The sequence below is a fragment of the Phasianus colchicus genome, chromosome 14 (genome assembly GCF_987193195.1).
Source record: "Phasianus colchicus chromosome 14, bPhaCol1.hap1.1, whole genome shotgun sequence".
Taxonomy (NCBI): Eukaryota; Metazoa; Chordata; class Aves; order Galliformes; family Phasianidae; genus Phasianus; species Phasianus colchicus.
This window is the reverse complement of record NC_143449.1, coordinates 20,166,936-20,188,717: the sequence shown is the minus strand read 5'-3', so window position 1 is coordinate 20,188,717 and position 21,782 is coordinate 20,166,936. Positions and strand designations below refer to the sequence as shown.

The window sequence follows — 21,782 nt, the reverse complement described above, 5'->3', positions numbered from 1 at the left end:
CAGAATCCAGAAAGAATGTTTGCCTTCAGTTAGTGATATTTATTAACCATAGAAAAAATTAAAGGGATTCCAAAGAGTATTGGCTGTATTTCACAAACATCAGCTAGAGCTCAAAGTTCTTGACAGTGGTTAAGCAGACAATAGCCACTACAAACAGAACAACATGCTTGCAAAATTGTGATTTTATACAGTAAAAAGTAATAAATCCTCATGGAAAAAAAATCCTGGGAGTGGCTACTTCCCAACCACCATTACAAGTTCCTCTGTCACTTATCTTGCACAACACTGAAAGCTGCAGAGCAATTTTCAGTCTTAGAAAAGTTGAAGGCCACTTTTTATTTTGTTCAAGTCGTTCTGGGTCCACAATAATCCTCCTGTCACAGGAACATTCAATTCAGCAGAGCTGTGAGAAAAAGAGAAAAACAAACAAGCACTGAGCTCTATCAGCCAAGTAATTTTGATAGCATGTTTAACTTACAAAATGTCATTTTTCATTTTTAGCTCTGAACATCTACCTACTGGAACATCTTTAGTTTTTAAGCAGCTCATTCATGAGAAGGCACAATCTAAGGTAACACAGATACCAATGCACAAACCAAATGAAAGACTACCACTTGCTAACTAATGTGAGGGAGCCATGATTCCAGAAATAACCACACATCAATTTTCATCTGAACTGTCATCTGCCATGTAGGAATAATCAGGAGAAAGCATGCTAACACAGCAATTAGGCAACATAGAAATAGCCTGTCATGAACTACAAATGTTATAATGCTCTTACATTTCGTCAAGAAATTAGCCATTCCTGTAGCTTAACAAAGAAGTCACAGAAACCAGAGCCTAAGGGCAGTTATAGTTTGGTGTTACACCCAGCATGCGAAGTCATTTCCAGTTTTAGAAGGTCGTTCATCCTTAAACAGGCATAAAATCTCTTCCTTGCAAGAGTTACCAGTTAGGATTGGGTTTCACAGATGCCAATGACTCACTAACACCACCACACAAAGGAACAATTATTTTTCCACAGCATTCCCAGGCACAAGGCACTCTTAAGCACAAAATGCAAAGAGCAGGTGAAGAACAAAAGGTAAGCCATTCCCTACCCAAAGCTTTTCTATGCACAGCAACTTAAACCATGACTTGGTTGTTACATGGGTCAGATAAGGGTTTGCTTTATTATTTTTGTCTTATGAGAATGGAGAAAATGAAAGCTAAAATTTAACAATAAAGTATTTTTTAAAGGATTTACTTCAAACCTGATGTCTGCCAAGGAGGAAGAAAAAAGGGAAAAATCTTCTCATCCTCTCCATACTTTTCATATACACCCAAGGAGAGCTCATGCTGCCCTTGCTACAGCCTAGCATTCTCCAGGATATGATTATATTCCCTTTCCACTCATCTTTACCCTTCAGCACATATTACCCCTTTCATCTACCCACTTACACATCTCATTTTAAGGACAAAAAAATCCAGCCATTACCCATGACCATTGAATGATTAATGCAATTTCTGAAACATCAGTAAAAACCTCTCAATTCAATCCCTGAAGCCATTGCTTGTCACCAGTCTCTACCCTTAGAAAACAGTCATTTCCAACAGCAACTTTGTCCCTACCATCAAGTAGCACTGACACTTGGAGTAAAAGGGCACAAGAGCTTACCACAAAAAAAAAATCCACATGAGAATGACAGCAGCTATTCAAAGCTTCAGACATTGCTGCAGTAACCAACCCTATAGGAACCCTGAGCACAAACTCTGAACACCAGAAAAACCATGAAAGAACACAATCTTTTGTATCCAGAAAAGAAGGACCTGCAAGTTTTTCCAAAGTATCAAAGCATCACAGGAATTTGTTTCATGTTAAACCAAAATCAAATCACAAAATTACATGATATTTCTGCAAACAAGACTGAGTTCTTCGGAAAGTTTTATTTACAAAATAATTTAAGGCTATACAGTAAAAAACTCAATGCCTTTTCCAAATGATCAGTACTGGAATAACGGCAATACAGCAGAAGCTGCTGCTCAGAGATGCACAGACAGTTTCTCCTTCAGGGTCAAAATACCTCCTAGACACCATTTGCTCAAATGAAACATTGCCAAGAGCCTTGTTAAAAAAAAATTGAGCACAGAAACATCACAGATGTCACACCCAGAAATAAAGACTTGATGTTGTCAGGCTGCTGGAAGCTACCCAGCATTCAGCCTGCTAATGGGATAGTTTTTCCTCCCTTGTGACTCCTAATCCTCATTACTCTTGACTTCACCCATGTCATTCCTAGGGCAGAGACTCGGGACACTGACATAATTCCCTGCCTCTAAAATGTACTGCATGAAAGTAGCCAAGAACAAGCTCATCACAGCAGAGCAACTGCTTTTCAGGAATGATGAAATTAGGCTGCTGCCAAAGAGGGTAACAAATTTCTTTCTTGCAATGGAGAAAGTGCTTTTTCCATAATCAGTGCTACTTTGTCCTCCATGGACAAAAAAACCACACTTTTTTCCTCGAAGGATATATCTGCAAAGACAGCATCAAAATTCACTGGGTTTGGCTGGACTGAGATAGGTTGAAAGTTATTTTGCTTTTTTTGAGAATCAAGCTATTCTGTTTTGGAAACAGCAAGCTTATCTTATTTCTGTAAAGTGGCTGATCTAGATACTACTTAAGACTCTAGCTGGAGTGTTATAACTTGAGCATTCTTTAATAGCAGTGCTGGATGTGTGAGGCATACTGTCCTCCTATTACACATACCTCGCACAAAAAGGTCTTTAGTTCATCTACAGGCAGAAGTCTTCTCAGAGTACATACATATTTCATCCAGAGACTCCTGAAGCCTCATCTATTCAGATACAAAGCCTGGCAGAATCTCCCTTGCCTGCTCAGTACGAAGACAGTGACCCTTCCCATTACCTAAACAAACTACACAGACTCACATATCAGTCACAAACATCTTGTATCAGTCTTTTGCAAGATCTGATGGCAAACCAGAGAAACTGCACAAATCTACCAGAGGCCAAACTGCAACAAAGAACAAGCAAAAAGGAGCAGGGTAAGAACAAGTCATGACATATCTGACACCCTTGTGGAAAATAAGAAAGGCTTGTGGATGCTGAGGCTCTTTCTTTAATCTCAGAAAATAGAAAAATGTGCCTTCCTTGAACCTCCAGAACAACAGTAAAAACAGAAGTGAAACGCACGAGTTGAGACAGGCTTTTGACTGTCTCTCAATATTGGGTTCATCTTTAAAAGGTAAGAGAGGTTGCCAGTAATATAGGTTGATTTGTTTAGCAACAGGGATTAGAACATTAGTTTAAGAACCATGAGCTTAGCAAAAGAAATCCACAAGCGACAGTTCTAAAGCTTCCCATTTCAGCTCTAGTGGTTAAACAGTCTTGTTTTTCCCCAATAATTTTGCACTGAGGACATAACTTTTGTCTTCTGCCTCAATGATTTTGCCTCATGAGAAGTACTGGAGTCACAATACTTTTATCTTTTGCCTCAAAACACGCAGGGCCATTTTCCTCCAGTTCCACATACATTGTTTTTAAAGAAGTGGCTCACTATGGCCTAATAAGCAATGGAAGTCTTCCAAAATGGGGAAGAGAGGATGGAAGTGGGTTAAATGTTTCAGTGATGAAGTGGATGGTGAAAAAAAGGGAAGAAGTAGGTGGGCTCTTGGCCACCCTAGATACCATTGAGCATGCCCAAAGGGACATTAGCACACATCTGCCAGTCCTTGAAAAAGAATGAATATGTACACTAATGAACTGCATATGTATGTCTGAGCTGCTCAAACACAGAACCTGAACTCTGAGGGGGTGCACTTGCCTGTCAAGTTGCCCAGTAGGTATGGTGACGATTAAGGAACACCACTTTCTAACACCACAATGGAATTAAGACAGTTTTTTTGCTGGATTTCTGATGACACCAGCTGAAGCCTATTTTCACAGGATTCATAGGAATTATACAGTAAGAAGTACAAACCTCAAACAAGGGCAAGCAGAATTCAGCAGATGTAACATAGGTTAAACACATCGTAAGATTACTAAAATGCTCCATTCTCATCTGTGGACTTGGTGAGTTAGGGCTGCAGAAAAAAGTTGCTTCTGCTACATAATTTACATAATTTGTCCTTTTTTCAAACCCTTTTTTCAGATTTTCTAGGAAACTCTGAATGCACTTCATTACCTTGATTTGCTGCAAGTCTGTGGAGCCAAAGATATAGATGGCCCTGACTTTTAGGAAGTGCACGTCCTGTTGCTTATGTTGCAGATGTTTTTTCCCAGCATTTTACAGATAATTTCAAAGCACGAGATCTAGACAGTTGCAGGGTCTGATCAGCCAACATCAGAGACAGAATTCTACTTTGATAGAGCATTTCTGCTTTTGATCCACTTGTCTGCTGTCAGGTGTAGAAAAACCTCAGCCACAGGAGGGAAAGGACAACATGACAGTTGATAAATCATGTGAACTCTACCACTTACTGAAAATAATGATCCCCACAACTTGAATGCTTCCATGTTTGCTCTCCAAGTAGACAGAACTAGATGACTGAGGAAACAGCACAAAACCAGTAAGAAACAATAAAATGTAAGCATTGAAAAATTTGTTTTTTTCTCCTAATCCCATGCCCTTTGTGGTTAATTTGTACATCCTCAAACATACTACTGAAAAGCAGTACTAATAACATTCCAAAAGACAGTGTTAACTGTTCATACAGATGCCTCAAACTTTTTTGGACAAAAATGGTTAAAATGCAGAGACATTTCTCAGGTCATACGTTATTACTGAAACTGCTTTGGCAGTTTATTCCTATTCTCACTTTTCACTGAGAAAGCAGGAAGAAAAGCAGGCACAGATCTTCTCAAAGAACCACTGAGGTTGAAAGGAACCTCAAGAGTCTCTAAAGGCAATCACTTTGGTTGGGTCATCTAAAACACACTGTCCCAAGACAACATCCAAGTGGATTTTAAATAACTCCAAAGATGGAGACCCCAGAAGTTATCTAGATAAATTATTCCAGCATTAAATACCCTTAAAATTCAGAATGACCCAGCTGAAACAATTTACTGGCAACTAAACTAGCGTACACTTCTTTTTAAGGACAGGAAATGTCATCTTCATGCCCTCTCTCCCACTCTTAGAGGACTCTTTTTTATGATTCAAATTTGTTCCAGGCTTTTCAAAGGACTTAACCCTATGACTGTGCTGAGATTCAGTTTCTAGAAAAAAATAGTATGCTAAACCAGGTCACTGCATACTTCTAATGCTATTATATTTCTATTGTTTTTAAAGGAAATCTTCAAATGAACAAATTGAGGCTCTTCTTTCTTCCATTGGGGAGTTCTACTGTGAAGTTCTGTGCATAACTACCGTTAATGATCTTCAGTGGTTTCAGCTGAGAGTCAGCCCATGCCTATGAGCATGAGCTTAAATCATGCTCAACACTGCATTAAAGTACACTTATTCACTGATTACTGTCAACCAATGGTTTGCTCTTAAGGGAAGGGGAAAAATAATCACATGCAGTAACATTTAAGACATTGCTTAGAACAGAACTTGCTAGATGCCCCTTAAATTTCAGCAGTGAAGTTTTTTTCCCTCTGTAGCCATTTCATCATCCATTTTGTTTCATATTTAAGTACGAAGAAAAAGCATCTAGTAATCTATGCGTAAGACTATTTTCAAGATAATATAAAAAGAGCCCACAGCAAGAAGAAATTATGACTTCTACTACTTTAAGTGTCCAGGTTAACACCTTCACAGTACTTTTGATTTGCTTGTCTTGCTGCTACCAGTAGAACTCTCAGGTTAGCAAGACAATTCCTTATATACCTACTTTATAAATTGCTTTATATTTCTCTGCAGTAAGAATTCAAAAAGAAATTTTATGCTACATGGGCCAGGCAACACACTTTCTGCAAGTCTGCAATGCAGCAATTAGTGGGGGCTCATTCTGCTTCTGTAACAATCAAAGCACTGCACTGCAGCACAAATCAGCTCTTATGTCATTTCTTCTGGAAGTCTACTGCGTTCTGCATCTAACTCTCCCTCTTCCTGCTTTATTTATGTGGAATGCAGGGAGAACAGAACACCATATGTAAAAAAAAAATAAATGACACCCTCACTTTTTATTGCAAGATGCTTAGTGCTGGCTCAGGCTTTTTCTTCCCCCTAAAGTAAGGTTTATAAAACAGCTTGTGTAATCAGTTTCACCAGTGGCTAGTTCCATGGCAACATCAGCAAAAGCTCTTAGCAAAGCATCACCATACTAATCCCACCCTCCTTAGCTGGACAGAAAGGGCTCACGTTCTCCACAGCAATCTACTACTTTGCACTATAAAATAAAAAGGCACGATCTCCTAATCATAAAAATATAAACTACACCAACCACTGTCACAAGTTTCTTAATGTCACCAACCTGTTTCTCCATATACACACCAAAAAATTAAGCATTGCCTATAAGAAACTAGAAAAAAAACAGAACACGTCCATCCAACTATCCATTTGTAGATCCTAAAAGAAGTGCTTTGGCACATGTGAACAAAAGTTTGCCTCTTCCAAGAACAGAAGAGCTGTGTGCCTTAGAAGCATTTCTGATCTGGTTACTGGAAGAGTATTCTCCAACTCAAGGTAAAGGCCAAGGTCAGGTTGAAATTCATACATTTCACTTAAGCACAGGAACCTTTTAGAAATCATCAAAAGGCTGACAGTTCTCCTAATAGCAACATTCTTTGCTTTTATGTGTACATACCTACAGTAAATAGACTACTATGCCATTACATTGGCACTAAAAGGATCCTTCCTAACACATTACTTGAAAGATGCACAGAAGAGCAGTCAGATATTAGGAATACTGATAAGTATTTTTGTCAAACTATTATAGAAGTAACAGTCTGAAAACTAGTCCTGATTTTACACACTGTAGTAAAAGGCATAGATAAATAAATACATTTCACAGTTAAGGGACAGAGTTCTGCCCACACCATTACTCACTTTGTAGTGGAAGACTTCCACTCATCTTTCATTGGCTGATCAAGCAGAGACATCATGGAGTAATTATCCAACATGAGACCATCAGGGTCATCTGTCTGACCTGGGAGTTTCCCAAGAGGAAAATCCTTCCATTGCACTTCATCTGAGTAAAAACACAGTACATAAAGTAGAAGTCAAAGCTAACCAGATAGACTTTCAAAAAGCAAGACTCACTTCAAATCTGACAGTATTGCCTCATGCAACTCAGCAAAAATGAATAATCTCAGGTACTCAGAAAAATAGTAAATCTGAACTACAGTTCTAATTGATTTCCTTTATAAACTTATCTCTTTCAAAGAAAGTCACTGTAGCATGTGACACATTAGGAACGCATCTGGAGTCAGGTAATATCACACATTCATGCAGCACTTCTTATCCAAACAACTGTGAGACAACGTCCATTAAAAGAATCCTCAGATTATTCCAGAGCAAACCATACTGGAGGGATGTGGATTTGATGGGTGGACCACTCGATGGATAAGAAACTGGTTGAAAGGCCGCAGACAGAGGGTGGTCATCAATGGCTCCATGTCCAGGTGGAGGCCAGTAACGAGCAGCAGCCACCAGGAGTCTGTCTTGGGACTGGGGCTCTGTAACATCTTTATCAATGACATCGATGGCGGAATCGAGTGCACCCTCAGCAAGTTTGCTGACAACACCAAGCTGAGTGGTGCAATCGACACAGTTGAAGGAAGGAATGCCATTCAGAGGGACCTCGAGAGGCTAGAAAGGTGGGCTTGGGTGAACCTGATGAGGTTCAGCACAGCAAAGTGCAGAGTTTTGCACTTGGGCCAGAGGAATCCCAGGCATCCATACAGACTGGAAGGAGCGGTCCTTGAGAGCAGCCCTGTGGAGAAGGACCTGGGGGTCTTGATAGATGAAAAACTTAACATGAGCCAGCAGTGTGCCCTCGCGGCTCGGAAGGCAAATGCTATCCTGGCCTCCATCAGCAGAGGGGTGGCCAGCAGGGACAGGGAGGTGACTGTTTCCCTCTACTCTGCTCTTGTGAGGCCCCATCTGGAGTACTGCATCCAAGTGTGGAGCCCCCAGTACAAAAAAAGACAGGGAGCTGCTGGAGAGGGTCCAGAGGAGAGCCACAGAGATGATCAGGGGACTGGAGCACCTCCCCTATGAAGACAGGCTGAGGGAGCTGGGCTTGTTCAGCATGGAGAAAAGAAGGCTGCGGGGTGACCTCATTGCAGCATTTCCATACCCAAAGGGAGCCTACAACTCTTTGAAAGGGTAGATAACTGCAGGACAAGGGGAAATGGTTTTAAGTTGAGGGAGGGAAGATTTAGGTTGGACATCAGGGGGAAGTTCTTTACAGAGAGAGTACTGAGGTGCTGGAACAGGCTGCCCAGAAAGGCTGTGGATGCCCCATCCATCCCTGAAAGTATTCACGGCCAGGTTGATGGGGCCCTGGGCAGCCTGGTCTAGCATTAAATAGGGAGGTTGGTGGCCTCGCATGTGGCAGGGGGGTTGGAGATTCATGATCCTTGAGGTCCCTGCCAACCCTGGCCAGGTTGTGATTCTGTGATACTATTTCCTCTATCCTTTAAAGATACTTTTGTTTGAAACTGACATACTGATTTCCACATACCAACTTAAAAGTAGTAACAACGCGCCTTTGGAAAAAAAACAGTATTTTAAGAGCTTTTAGGGAGAGATGGTATTTGCACATAAAAGATAGACTGGATAAAGCAATTATCAGGGATTTGGAATATCAAGTCTTATGAAATCATTTTTTACCTGCAACAATCTGCCAGGCAGACCCTTGCAGCTTTGCCTTTTTCTCAGCAATAGCCACCATGATATTAGAATGAGCAAGTCCTCCCAAATGATTTGTTTCAGTTATCTCTTCTTCCTCCTCCTCTACTTCCTCTACACCATCATCTCTTTCTTGTACATCATCTTGTTTCTCTATAGTCTGCCCTTCATTTTTGATCTGATTTTCTAGCCTAGCCCACTGTAGGCTCTCTATAGTGTAAACTGGCTGTTTGCCACAGTCCGAAGAGAGGCCTGGAGTGGACAAAGGGCCACCTTCTTCCGTGTAAATGGATGTAAGATAAAGAAGATTCTTTCGTGAAGAACGTGGCAAACGAGGTCTCATGCTTGTGAGGATCCTAGAAAGAAAAGGAGCAATATAAGTCTTAAAATCAAAAAAGATTCCAGATAAGTCTATCAAGCAGAGCAGCCTTTTAAGCTTCCTCTAAGACAGAGATTCTTATCTCCACTAAGAGGCAAATCTGATTATTCCTACAGGATGCTGGAATACACCCTCTGTGATTAAAATTAAGGACTTAGGATACTTTTAACTGAATTTTTGCTTTGCTGTTCTCACGTGAACAAGCTGCCACATGCTAAAATCCATACCATCCACATAAGCAATCACCTCTCTGCTGCTACCACTTTTCATCTAGCTAGGCTATTTATGATCTCCCAAGGCAATTTTCACTTTCATTTTGAAGGCACAGTTCTTTTAACTTGTCCTCCATCTCTTTGCAGAATCTCCAGGGGAGATGAGCAGCAACAAGTGGGGTTTCACATCTGCCATGATTCTGCTAGATGCAAAGGCAGGGAAAGGAACACAGCCATAACTCATCATAACACAGGAGATCTGACCAAAGCTGTTACAAAGTGCTGTTTGCTGTCCCTTTTCTAGATCACAGAATCAAACTTACAGCTGAAGGAGGTGTGGGGTTGCCCAGCAGGGAGCTTCCAAGCAGTTATCAGTCAGTCTTACCCACTGCAAAGGAACTTTTCGAAGGAACAATTCCTTCATGTATGCTTGTTTGTTACAGCGACGTCTTTTCTTCCCTTCAAAGAGAAATACAATGCTGTCAAATTTCATAAAAACACACACATCATCCCCATGCCTTTTTACTGGATGATTACTGGAGCTCTTATCCTCAAAGAAGCTGGCACTCTAATTAAAGACCAAGACCAGATATGCTGACCAAGGACGTCAAGACCATTATAAGGGACTTGCCAATACACTAACAGCTAAATTAGCTTCACAATATGTGGCAACAATGGAGGGGAAGAGTTTCCCAAGCTTATTCTGCATATACCATCCCACATAATCACAGAAACACCAAAGCTAGAAAAGACCTACAAGATCATCCAAGTCCAACCATCCACCTATCACCAATAGTACTCACTAAACCATGTCCCTCAACACGAAATCCAAACATTCCTTGAACACCTCCCTGAGCAGCCCATTCCAGTGCCTGACCACTCTTTCAGAAAAGTAGTATTTTCTACCATCCAGCCTAAATCTCCCCTGGTGCAGCTTGAAGCCATTCCCTCTAGTCCTGTCACCAGTTACACAAGAAGAGGCCGATCCCCAGCTCACTATAACCTCCCTTCAGGTAGTTATAGAGAGCAATAAGGTCTTCCCTGAGCCTCCTCTTCTCCAGACTGCACAATCCCAGCTCCTCATAAGGCCTGTGCTCCAGACTTTGCACCAGCTTTGCTACCCTATATCCCAAACAGGCAAGCTACAGACCTGTGTTAGTACAGCACTGTTATCTCTTACTGTTCACTCCTGCAAGTACTGGACTGATCTTTCATAGGAGAGACTGTATTTTCACATCTTGAGGAAGCCACAGTTATATTGCAAGAAAAATAATAGTTTCAAACTATTGCTAAGAAACGCATGACAGACATTATGCTGCAGGTTAAAAAAAGTATCAGAAATGCAATGATGAAAGCGGTTAATATGAAAAATGTAATTATGTTATTACATTTACAATTTAAAGGACTCATATCACTCTCTTTATTCCTATAGTGGCACAGAAGAGATGCCTACTTTGTTTTGAAATTGCAGACATACTCACCACTGTTAACTCTAGCAATGCTAGTCAGCATCTCAGAAATCCAGTTGATCAGGAATTGAGACTGGAGATCTGAAGAGTCAGAACATTCCTTCAACTTCATAAACATTTTGTCTATTAGGGTCTGTGTAAAACTTCGGGAAAGAATGCTTGTCAGCAAGGGCTGCCAAAAGCAGTAAAATGTCTGAGGAATTTTGAACTGCCATACCTCTTTATTTGCTGCAATAATACATGGGGAAAAAAAAAAAGAAGCCAAAAATCACTGTTTTGTTTTTTTTTGTGAGCTGTTGGTGCGACTTTGTCTCAAAATAAAGTAGTTTACACTCATATTACCATTTTGTTTCTTTTTTTTCTGGGATCATCACTGAATGCACAGCTATTATTTTCTTTTGTTAGTAAACTAAGGTAAGCAAACCAACAACAAACAGGATACTCCAACAACAGCAAAAAATACAATGGTAAACCACAGGAACATCTACCTCTGCTTTACTGATTTCTTGCCAGTTTAAGTCTATTTCACACATAACAAAGAACTACTTTGTCTCAGAATAACTTAGCAAACCAACACAGAATCAAGAAACTCCTAGAAGTTTGCTACTGTAACATAGCCACAGAAGTTTGAGATCATTCTTGGAAAGTATTTTGGCTGGTGTTGAGGTATGTCTTCAGGAAGATAAACAATTGGTTAATTTTCATTGCGCCTTAATTCTTTTGCAGAAAACCCACGCAACTCCATCCAAGTGGATAGTAGCATGTAACTACAATGCACTTAAAGTGACACTCAAAAAATATATATACATATATCAGTTTCATATCTTCAGTGTAGAAAAGTGACTAGAGAGAGCTGATTAAATAAGTAACTCTTGTGGATATGGGCAGAGAAGCAAGCAGTATTCAGTGCTGAAGAGTTATGCTTCCCTAACAAAGATTATGTAAAAGAAATAGCTAAGCATGTCCATAAAGGAGTCTACAGAACAGCTCAAAGATGTTTAAGGACACAGACAAAAAAAATTATGCAGAGAATTACAGATTTCAAGATAATGATGAAAAAGAACAGAACTGGCTGTAATACTGGCTATGCACTTTTTACACAAGTTATGTGGTTCCCAAAAAGAACTCACCTTCATACTTTATATTTAACATCTTCAGACAATCCATTGTTGGAATGAGAAAGCCATCACTGAGAAGAACTTCAGCCACTGTCTCCCTAGAACAACCACAGAGTCTAATTGATGCCATTTAGTCCTTCACATATCAAAACACCACTTGCACCAGTTCTGGAACATGTTCATAAGCCAACTATGACTACAGTGGAGTAGCTTGTTTTAAGGCATTACAACCTGCTGGTTTTGTGTTGGATATGCCCCAATGAGACTTGGAAAGATGTCCTGGTTTCAGCTAGGATATTTTGGCTCTAGAGGAAAAATAATATTGATAACACACCAGTGTTTCTAATTGTTGTTGAGCAGTGCTGTACAGAGCTAATGAGATTTCAGTTACTCAACTTCTTGTACTGTTGCACCTATGAGGGCCAAAGAGGCACAATTTGTGAGGGTACAGACCAGGACAAATGACCTAAAATGATCAAAGGGATATTCCATTCCATATCACAGCATGCAAAAAAAAACCCTACACTTGAAGATGGGGGGGGAAGTTGATCAAGCAGCCTGCTGCTACTTGAGGACTAGCTGAGCAACAGTTGGTGGGTGGTAAGCAATTCCTTGTGCAATAATTATTTGTATACATAATTTACTGTAACTACTATCCTTCTCCCCCCTCTTTTTTAACTATCTTAGTAAATAGTTCTTATCTCAACACTCAAGCTTTACTTTGTCTTTTTTTCTGATTCTCTCCCTCATACCATCAGTGTATTTATGTTGCCATATAAATATCAGCGAAATCTCATATGACAGTCTCAATTTCAATACAGCTGATATGATGTTACTAACAAATAGAAGTGGTAAATATAGGAACCTTTCTGGTAGCTGCTTTTAATCATTCTGAGGTCTGAAAGAAAATGCGTACATGGTTACAAAAAAACTTGAACACAGGCACAGCTTTCCACTGACTATAAACAGATCAGCTTGTGTTCTTTAAAAGTCCAGCACCTGGATGCTGGAATAAAAAAAATAGCTTAAGTAGGTGCTCAAGGATGAAGTATGGGAGCAGGAGAAATCTTATGGCTTGCTCTAGCAGCCTGAGGCTTTTAAACAGCTTTTATATCTCCCTCCATATGAGAGAGTATGCTTCCGATTTTCCTGACTGTATGTCATACTCAGCCAGCTCAAATTACTCATTGGAATTTAGCATTTGTCAGTAACAACATGCACTACACTAGCTTACATGAAGCACTTAAATGCTTTGTTCAGATGTAACATGCCATTTGAACTGCTACCACTCTGTGAGAAGCACAGCGCAAGTCTTTAAGCAGCAGAGGGCTTCAATAGGAAATTTGTAATTTACAGCTATCCCAAAATATTTTGGTAAGTAGGTCTTTCGGAAATACACGAAAAATCAAATCCTTTGAACTGAATTACCAGCTTGGAAGGACACAGGCATACACACTGCAAAACCAACACTGAAGTACCTTAACTACTCAGCCCCAATAACAGTTTTCCAAAATAAAAGATCCTACATGCAGGTGTTTTTTGATGATATAAACAGAAGCCATTTGTCAACACATTACAACACACAGATTTCTTCCAAGCTAAAAGTGGAGTTGAGGTTGGGATGTTACTTTTCAACTGTTCTGTACATCTGCCAGACTAAAGCTTCTGTACAAACAGTCATGCATAAAAGCCTGCCAAATTCTAGTTACACCACCCTGAACAGAACAACATTCCACAGGAGTAGATTCAAGCAGCTTAAAGACACATCTAAATTCAAGCCTGTTAAATCATTACAGAGGTGCAAAACTAATCGCAGAGAAGCAAGCTTGCTTGCGGACTGGCCCGATAACACCACAAGCAGGCCAACACAGATTCGTCCCACCACACTACTTTCAAAAGTATTTGCTATTTGCTAATTCCTTCAGAAGTGAGGAACCAGCCTTATCAGCAGAGAAGCTAGTTATCACAAGCTGTGACAACTTCAAGCACAACATCTGATAGCTTCTTAAATTAACCATCAGCTTGTATGACATACATGTTTACATTAAAAGCACTAGGAGTTTCTAACTTGATTGTCTCTCCCCTCTAAAGATACACTGATTGTGTTTCTCAGACTGGGACAGAAACTTCATGCAATTTTATACAGCAATAATAAAGTGTCAACATCCTGGGTCCCAGAGGCCTCGTAGTGGTAGAAGACTATAAAGTATAGAAGAAGCAAATACTACTGTGCAATTTTGAAAAATTCTGAAGGTTACTGTGATATTAAAGTTTATGTAAGGTTCTTAGGAGAGCTTTTGAATAATGAAGATGCTGACATACCCCAGGGTCAGAACAGCTAAGACACAGAACACACCACATGCCTTTAAGACCACATGGCACAGGAAACATTCATTATGAGAGATTAATAACTCAGTGCTCAAAGGCTTTGAGGCAATTAACAAATTGCTTTTTTAAGGAACAGCTGAACACCACAGTAAACAGGTAGTACAAAAGGTCTACAGGTGCAGCTTCACACTCTTTCATCTCAGTTAATTTTCAGAGACATACCTGTTCTCCTGCATTAAGTCTTTGATCTGAGCCAGAATCCAGTCCACTTCTGAAGAAGAATTAGACCACAGTTCTCGAGATTTTGAAACAGACTGGACTGCCTGCATAACCTGAGTGAAGGAAAAGTCCAAGCATTAATGGGAGCCTGCACTGACCCTAATTCCAAAAGCAGTCCCATTCCTTTGTCTTAACAGCTCAGTGAGGTGGATTCACACTAGTTGTGGCCTCTGAAACAGTCCTATTTTTGGATCTTACTGTTGCCTCCATTTCATTTCCAAGAAAACAACTAATACGAAATTACTAACTATTACCTTTGCTCACTACACATTCTTCTCTTCCTTCCAGCCAGAAGGACTCACATACAAAAAATAAGGCAAGAAATAAGGTTGTCGAACAGCACACACAGTATCAGAACAGCTAACTGGTATGGCTTTAGCAAATATTTTATTAAAATACAGATCCACTCTAAAAATAAGCAATATATCACATCCATGAATACAACGCAGTAGCAGTACAGAAATAAGCTTATCTGGAGTGAATTAATAAATTAACATGTATTAGAGATTAAAGCAAGGGCTTGGAACTTAATACTGCTTGTCGTAATTTGTGTTGCCTTTGTGTTTTCTTAACAGTTGTAAATGGGATAGAGAGAAACTGACATTATCTAAGCCCATAGATTACAGCTGGAATTTGCTTCACAAAGCTTTAGTCATTAAACACTCCTGTGAGCACTGACTTGTCAGAGACTGAAATCAAATACCTCTAAGTACAATTCTGATTGCAACTGTTTTTTCTTCTAAATGCCCTAACCTACCTAGAGCTGGGGAAAGTGTGGGAAAAAAAAGCTAGAAAGAAGAATGCGGACAGTTTTATAATTCGGGGTTTCAAGAATAAAGCAGAACACAGGTTTCCTTCTTCTACACCATCTCTCTTCTACTCCCCTACCTCACATTAACCATAAAACAAAGCAATCCTGGGAAAATTATCTAAAAACCTAAAACCAAAATACCTCTGAATTTGGGAAAACAGTTTTTTGTTTCTCTGCCCAGTAACAGAAAGGAAGTTCTCTCTTTTTCATTAAGAATGACAGGAGAGGCCCAATACACACTTATCATTTTGCTGTTAACTAAGCTATATTACAAATATACTTTATTAAATGTCTTTGAAGTGAGATGTATGAAGAAAAACATGAGCCTACTACAACAAAAAAAGTTACATAAAGGAAAAGGAGTAAGCATCCAGCAGCAGTTTGACTACAAAAAAATTGCTTTAAAGCATGCTCTAACTGCAAGTAAACATAATATTCTCCATTCTGATCTCATAGTTGAAGATGAAATATTTGAAGATCAAATAACAGACAGAGGGGATGAATAATCAACAACCACTAGGATCCCATCAGAATCCTATACTGAGGTATTCAAAAAGCAGGTGAGAAAGAGCACCTCTAAAACATGTCTCCATCCAAACAAAGGGAGAAGCAGACTGGCTATACTTACCTGAAACAGCTCATTTTTGTAGGATATCAACACATCTCTGACTTTCTCTAGAAATAAACATATATATACACGCACACTTAAAACAGGGAATGGGTCAACAATACAGAGCTTTGTTAAGCATAGGCAAGCTGCTTAGCTCTACAAACACATGCTCAAGGAAGACATCAGTGGAATGAAATCATAAATCCTGTGACAGAAAATACTGAAGGCTTCCAAACAACTTCCAACTTCCTACAGTTTCCAGACTTCCCTAGTACAGTAAATTTTATCAGATGGTGTTGATCTAGGAGTTCAGTATTTTATCATTAGCAGTGGCCAAGGAGAAATAGATGAACAGACAGCTTCAAAAATTCCTTAAATAAATCAGTCTAGGAAAAAAACATGCATCAGAACATGAACTGCCTATGGGAACATTAGTCACTTCAAATCTACCAAGACAGAATTGTGGTTACTCACAAACCTACCTGTATAACCAATGAGCATTAAGATGTTATAATTATGAAACAAACAAGAGAGTGAGGCAAAGCAGGTTATAATAACAAAAAGAGAATAGATAGGATGCTTACCCATCACCTGGGCTCACTTATGAAACTCCAGCGGAGTGGATCTCCAGAAGAGATCCTTCCCCACTGGTAGTCAGCACTTAAATGGGTCTAGGAGAGGTGGAGCCTTCACCTGTGCTACGCTACTGTGGCTGACTCACTGCTCACCTCAGGTGATCAACAAGAGGTTCAGGCCATGAGTCAGCAGTTCCCATGCATTACCACAGACTGATGTATTAACATCCTGCACCATCTCAATGAAGTCCCTCCTCCAATCTCTGGGACCACTGACTATCCCTGAATTAGCACTGTCTTTCAAAATGCATCAATAATCAGGTATCACTGGCACCTGCTATCAGGATGCCAACCACATGATATCAACTAGATTAAACTTCAGATGCATTTTAACTGTTAGACTGACATAATAGAATGGCAATGATCTTTTAAACTTATAGACCAGTGGGTCTACTATAACATTGTGTTTCTCTTACTCAGCACTTTGATCAGAGTGCTTCTTTTTCTTGCCTAGAGTAGACAGAGGAAAGAACACCACAAGCTTGCATCTCATCCAAACAAAACTGTGGCTATTATGACACTAGAACTAATTTTCACAGTATTCAGTCTTAAACCACCATATTTTAACTGCTGCTACTGCTTACAACATTGCTTACTCAATATCATAGAACTCAAATCACCCTAGAATCCACTAAGGCCCAAACAGTAATTCCAAAATATGAGCTAAAGGTACAACTTTAGCCACTGAATGGACTAGAAGATGACTCTTTAAAATGCTCTGCTTGCACAGGTTAAAAATCAAATATTTTTCTATATGACATTGTTTCATGGACACCTACCATGGAATTCCTTATGTTTCTGACAGACCTCATGCTGTGGGGTTTGAATCTCCCATGTCTCACTGCCCAACTCTGTGTTTGTCTCCATCTCTTCCTGTTCCTCTTCCTCATCCTCCTCTTCACTTTCCTCACACAAATTATTGCCCAACTGACGGCTCCAATAAGTCTTTCGTAGCCAGTCCAGCACAACATCACAACCTACAGGAGAACATAAAACATTCTCTTCTCAGTGAGGTTTACTTTTCTCTTTAAAAAAAATACAAGTGGGACATTGCTAACTTGCATTGTGAGTAGAAATACTGCTAACAAGTTATGAATCTGAAATCACATACAACTCCAATAATAAAAATATGAACGATTAAAAAAAAACACAAAACAAAAGCTTCAAGCCCCATAAATCCTCATAACACCTACCCACCTACAACACTGCATTTCAGTCAAGCAATGCCAAATCTAAGTGGAAAATAAGTTCACATAGCAACATTCTGGTGAGAAGATGAGTCAATTCTTCAATATCTCAATGATCAACACAGTATCTATAGCAGCACATACTTTTTTGTATAGATATTACAGTAAACATACATTAAATAGAACAAAGATAAAAATTCTTTTATCCCATCACTATTTCACTGGTCAACTCAACTTAAAGACCACATTGAATATGATTAATCTGGTTCCTCAGTGTTTAACTCCAAATTCCCAGGAATTGCTTCAAGAACTACCAGCTGGTAATTTACTCACACTTACAATACCTTCTGCATTTCCCCTAAATTCATTTAACAATCTCACGTACATCCAAACCCTTAGGAAAAGCATATACCTCCTTCCCTGACATAGACTTTATGTGCTGTTAGAAACAATAACACCTAACTATCATTTCCAGTATTTTTTTCAGTTATCTCAGGATACCTGCCCTATGATGCATCTCCGCCTGGAACCAGCAAAGCTGAAAAACAACTCCAGTGGCACAGCCTGCTTTCCATTTTCATGAAATGGCACTTCTTCCTCATATGGAAAGGAATGACAACTTCCAGCCCTTTCTGAAAGCCTAACACTGACTACCTCCCAAGAACTGGGACTCTGCATCAGCAATGCCAGCAGGAGAAGACAATGGAGAGTGAAGAGCAATATTCCCTTCATAGTTTTCCTCCTCTTCTGCCTGTTCTCTACCAAGCATACTTCAGCTACCCTCACAAACTACACTCTCCTAGCTGTTTCACATTACAGTTTTCCCTTCCAGGTTAAGCCCATAGCCTGCTAGGCAGAGTCCCAGTAGAGATGGTTGTCCCCCTCAGAGCTCTCCACTTGCCTGCTGGTGAGGGCACCATGTGACAGATGTCACTGGATATCACTGGCAAGGCCTATCCATAATGCCCATTGGCAGTACTTACCCTTGCGGCACAGAGCCAAGCGGGGCAGCTTCCCATGAGTCAGCTCATGACGGAGATCCACAACCCAGGTAGGGATACCCACCTGCAAGAGCAGCCACAGACATCACCACACAACTGCAAGGAATAATGCTAAATCCATCACACCCTACAAAGCCACAGATAACCTTTTCCTAGATGGGAATAATGCCTCTGAGCCACCTCAGTACAGTGCTTCCCAGCTTCCCCCTTCAACAGTGGGAAGTGATCCCTCCTCTGACTCACCTCCCTCCTTTAACCTAGAAACTTTACAGATGTGATCTTACAGTTTAAGTTCTCCCACTTTTCCCAGGAAAACAGCTGCTTCTTTAGACATAAGTACTGCGTAGAGCTGTACAACGTGCTATAATACCATAATAGCATAACAATACCAGGGTGGTAAAGTCTTTAGCTACAGCAAATGAGAATGAACCCACATACAGCAGCCACAGAAATGAAGAAAGAGGGCTACTTAACTTTAAAAGGACTCAGGTGGGCAGGGATCTTCAGCAAGAAGTACCCCTCACCTCCAGGGCCAATTCTTAAATGAGAACAGGGAAGGAGTAGATCCCAGCTCCACCCCTTCCAGTCACTCAGCTGTACTGCATACACCTGAGCTCCCCTAGGTTAGCCTTGCCATCCCACCAAGTACTCCATCACTGTTTCAGGCTGTAAATTAGTATTTCCACTACATATACCAAGAAGTCAATTTTTATTTAAATTGATTAAACATATTGGATAGTATTTGTATATAAAACACAACTATGCTGCTTAAGTTTTTCCTATAGATATTTAACTATTAAAGACAACTATTAGTAAGTCTGATCACTAGTAAAAGCATCTTCCTTAAGAGAAGAAAAAAAAAAAAAAAGAAAAACCCACATTTATTTACTCCCACATAGGAGTACCTAACAAGGTTACATTGATAGTTAAGTCTCAAATACTGTTTGTTCTTCACATTCAAAGCTTTCTGTTCAAACTCAGAAATGATGCTCAGTACAGCAAGCATTAAAAGGACTCAAGTTGCTACTACAATTACATATTTTTCCTTCTTCGTAATGAACTGGACAAACTCACCAGAAGCAACTGAGAATAACAACATTAAAATAAAACACCTAAAAATACAACTAAGCACTTTTAACATAATCTTGATTCTCACTAACTGAATTTATAAACCATAGACATAACACTTTTTCATTACTGCAATAATAAAACCAAATAACATACCTGTAGAGTAGCATTACTTGCATCAAAATCAAGACTTTCAATAAAATTTCAACTTTCTTCAAGGCTTTTATAGCAGAAACACTAAGTCACAGCTGAAAGCAGTAATGGAGCATGTGATGGGAAGGCAGGGCCAGCCCAGGTGTATGCAAGGTACTTGAATAAAAGGAAGGGATAGAGCCAGGATCCACTCCTTCTCAGGCCTCATTTAAGGATTAGCAGAGGAGGTAAAGACATCTCAGTAGGTATCCTTATCTACCTGAGGTTTTTTTTTTTAAAGGTAAGTAGCTATGTTTTTTTTGTTTGTGTTTTTTTCCTTCTTTGTATCTGTATTTATAGCTGCTATTATTGCTGTACTTTTTCGCTGTATTACTACTTTGTTGTTAAAATGAATTGGACTCTATATCTTTAAGAAAAAAAATTTGTTATTATTAATACAAAACATGTATATGCTTTCTCTATGCATCAGTTACTGAGTAACTTTCTTTAAATATTTACCTCTATGGCTAGTTTTCTCAGAGGAACACTGACCATTTTCTGTTTTCTTTCTGTGATCAAGTTGACAAACCTGCATGTAGGTTGCAGAAAAAATAATAAGTTCATGACGAGCAGTAGAGAAGCTTGGAATCCATCATACAAATCCTCCACAAACTGTATAAAGCTAGAGACCCAGAGATCTCAAGTCAAACTAGACAAGTGAATAATGCAGTTTGTCCTAGTCTTTTTCTTACAGGGCAGAGGCTTTCAGAGTCCTACCTTACAAGAGCCAGACCATATGAGAGAATGAGCTCATGTGATCTCAGTTTGCCAGATGAGTCCAGGGCCTTGCAACGAATCAGTTCAGCTGTGCAATCCACTGCAAGAGGCATTTTAGGGCCATATCTAGAGAAGAAAAAAATGAGCAGTCTCATAAGACTATACCACTGTCCCCACCCCCTCAAAAAAGGATTTCTTTTTTGGTAGTACACTTCATGTTTTATAATGCTAGGAAGCCTGAAGGTATGCATCCAGAAAGACAGCAAGGCTCCTTCCTGAACACTTCTGCTGTTAGTGGTGCTTATGTAACTACTCCTACACATGCATTAAATGAGCTCTTATATACCAGGTACGTATTCTCACAGTATGAAATTGCAATGACTGGACTGGACTCCTTTATGGACGCATGGGGGGAACACAAATGGAATGAGACGATGCTGGGTCCTGGGACGTGCTCAGAGCAGCACAGTCTCAACAGAAACGAGTCTATGAAGCGGAGGGCACGCAGGGCTTCCGCCTTCCTTGGCAACCGCGGACCGAATATCACAGTACAACCCACGAGTGTCTGGAGCTCCAGCACCAAGAAGGCGCCCTGCAGGACGCAGCCCTTGCGATGTGCCCGCAACCGCAGCCTCCCCTACGGACACAGCGCACGACGCCGGGACCAGGCAGGCGCGGAGCCGGCCCGGCGGCTCCGGGCTCACAGCAAGCAGCTCTCCGCCGGAACGCGGCCCGTACCGGCTCTTCCAGGCCGACACCCGATCCAGCGCCTCCTGCTGCAGCCGGCTGTCTCCGCAGTACAGCCCCACCATCACCTGGTCCCATTCCGCCCTTCCCCTCCACGCCACCACGGTTCGCAGCGGCTTCAGCCGTTTACGGGTGGGGGAAAAGGACCGCCGGACGCGGCGCCACACCGGCCCGGCGCTGCCCGACATGGCGCGGCTGCCGCCCGTCCTCCGCGCTGAGCTTCCGCTCC

The 21,782-nt window shown here is 40.5% G+C and overlaps 1 protein-coding gene across 3 annotated transcripts; it reads right to left on the bottom strand.

Annotated features, from left to right (window-relative positions):
- Positions 1-21,741, bottom strand: LAS1L (LAS1 like ribosome biogenesis factor). Of its 3 annotated transcripts, XM_031593949.2 has the most exons (14): positions 21,545-21,741; positions 20,807-20,932; positions 20,549-20,618; positions 18,812-18,893; positions 17,421-17,618; positions 16,025-16,071; positions 14,529-14,638; positions 11,991-12,076; positions 10,873-11,088; positions 9,715-9,850; positions 8,783-9,156; positions 6,995-7,136; positions 4,483-4,549; positions 312-403 (listed from the first exon to the last, which is right to left on the bottom strand). In XM_031593949.2, the coding sequence occupies exons 1-14, from the start codon at positions 21,739-21,741 to the stop codon at positions 395-397; spliced, it is 1,860 nt and encodes a 619-aa protein (XP_031449809.1). In that variant the 3' UTR covers positions 312-394. The 3 variants fall into 3 exon arrangements, with proteins under 3 accessions (XP_031449808.1, XP_031449810.1, XP_031449809.1); XM_031593948.2 differs by lacking the exon at positions 4,483-4,549 and having other exon boundaries at positions 1-403; XM_031593950.2 differs by lacking the exons at positions 4,483-4,549; positions 10,873-11,088 and having other exon boundaries at positions 1-403.
- Between the last annotated feature and the right edge of the window lie 41 nt (positions 21,742-21,782).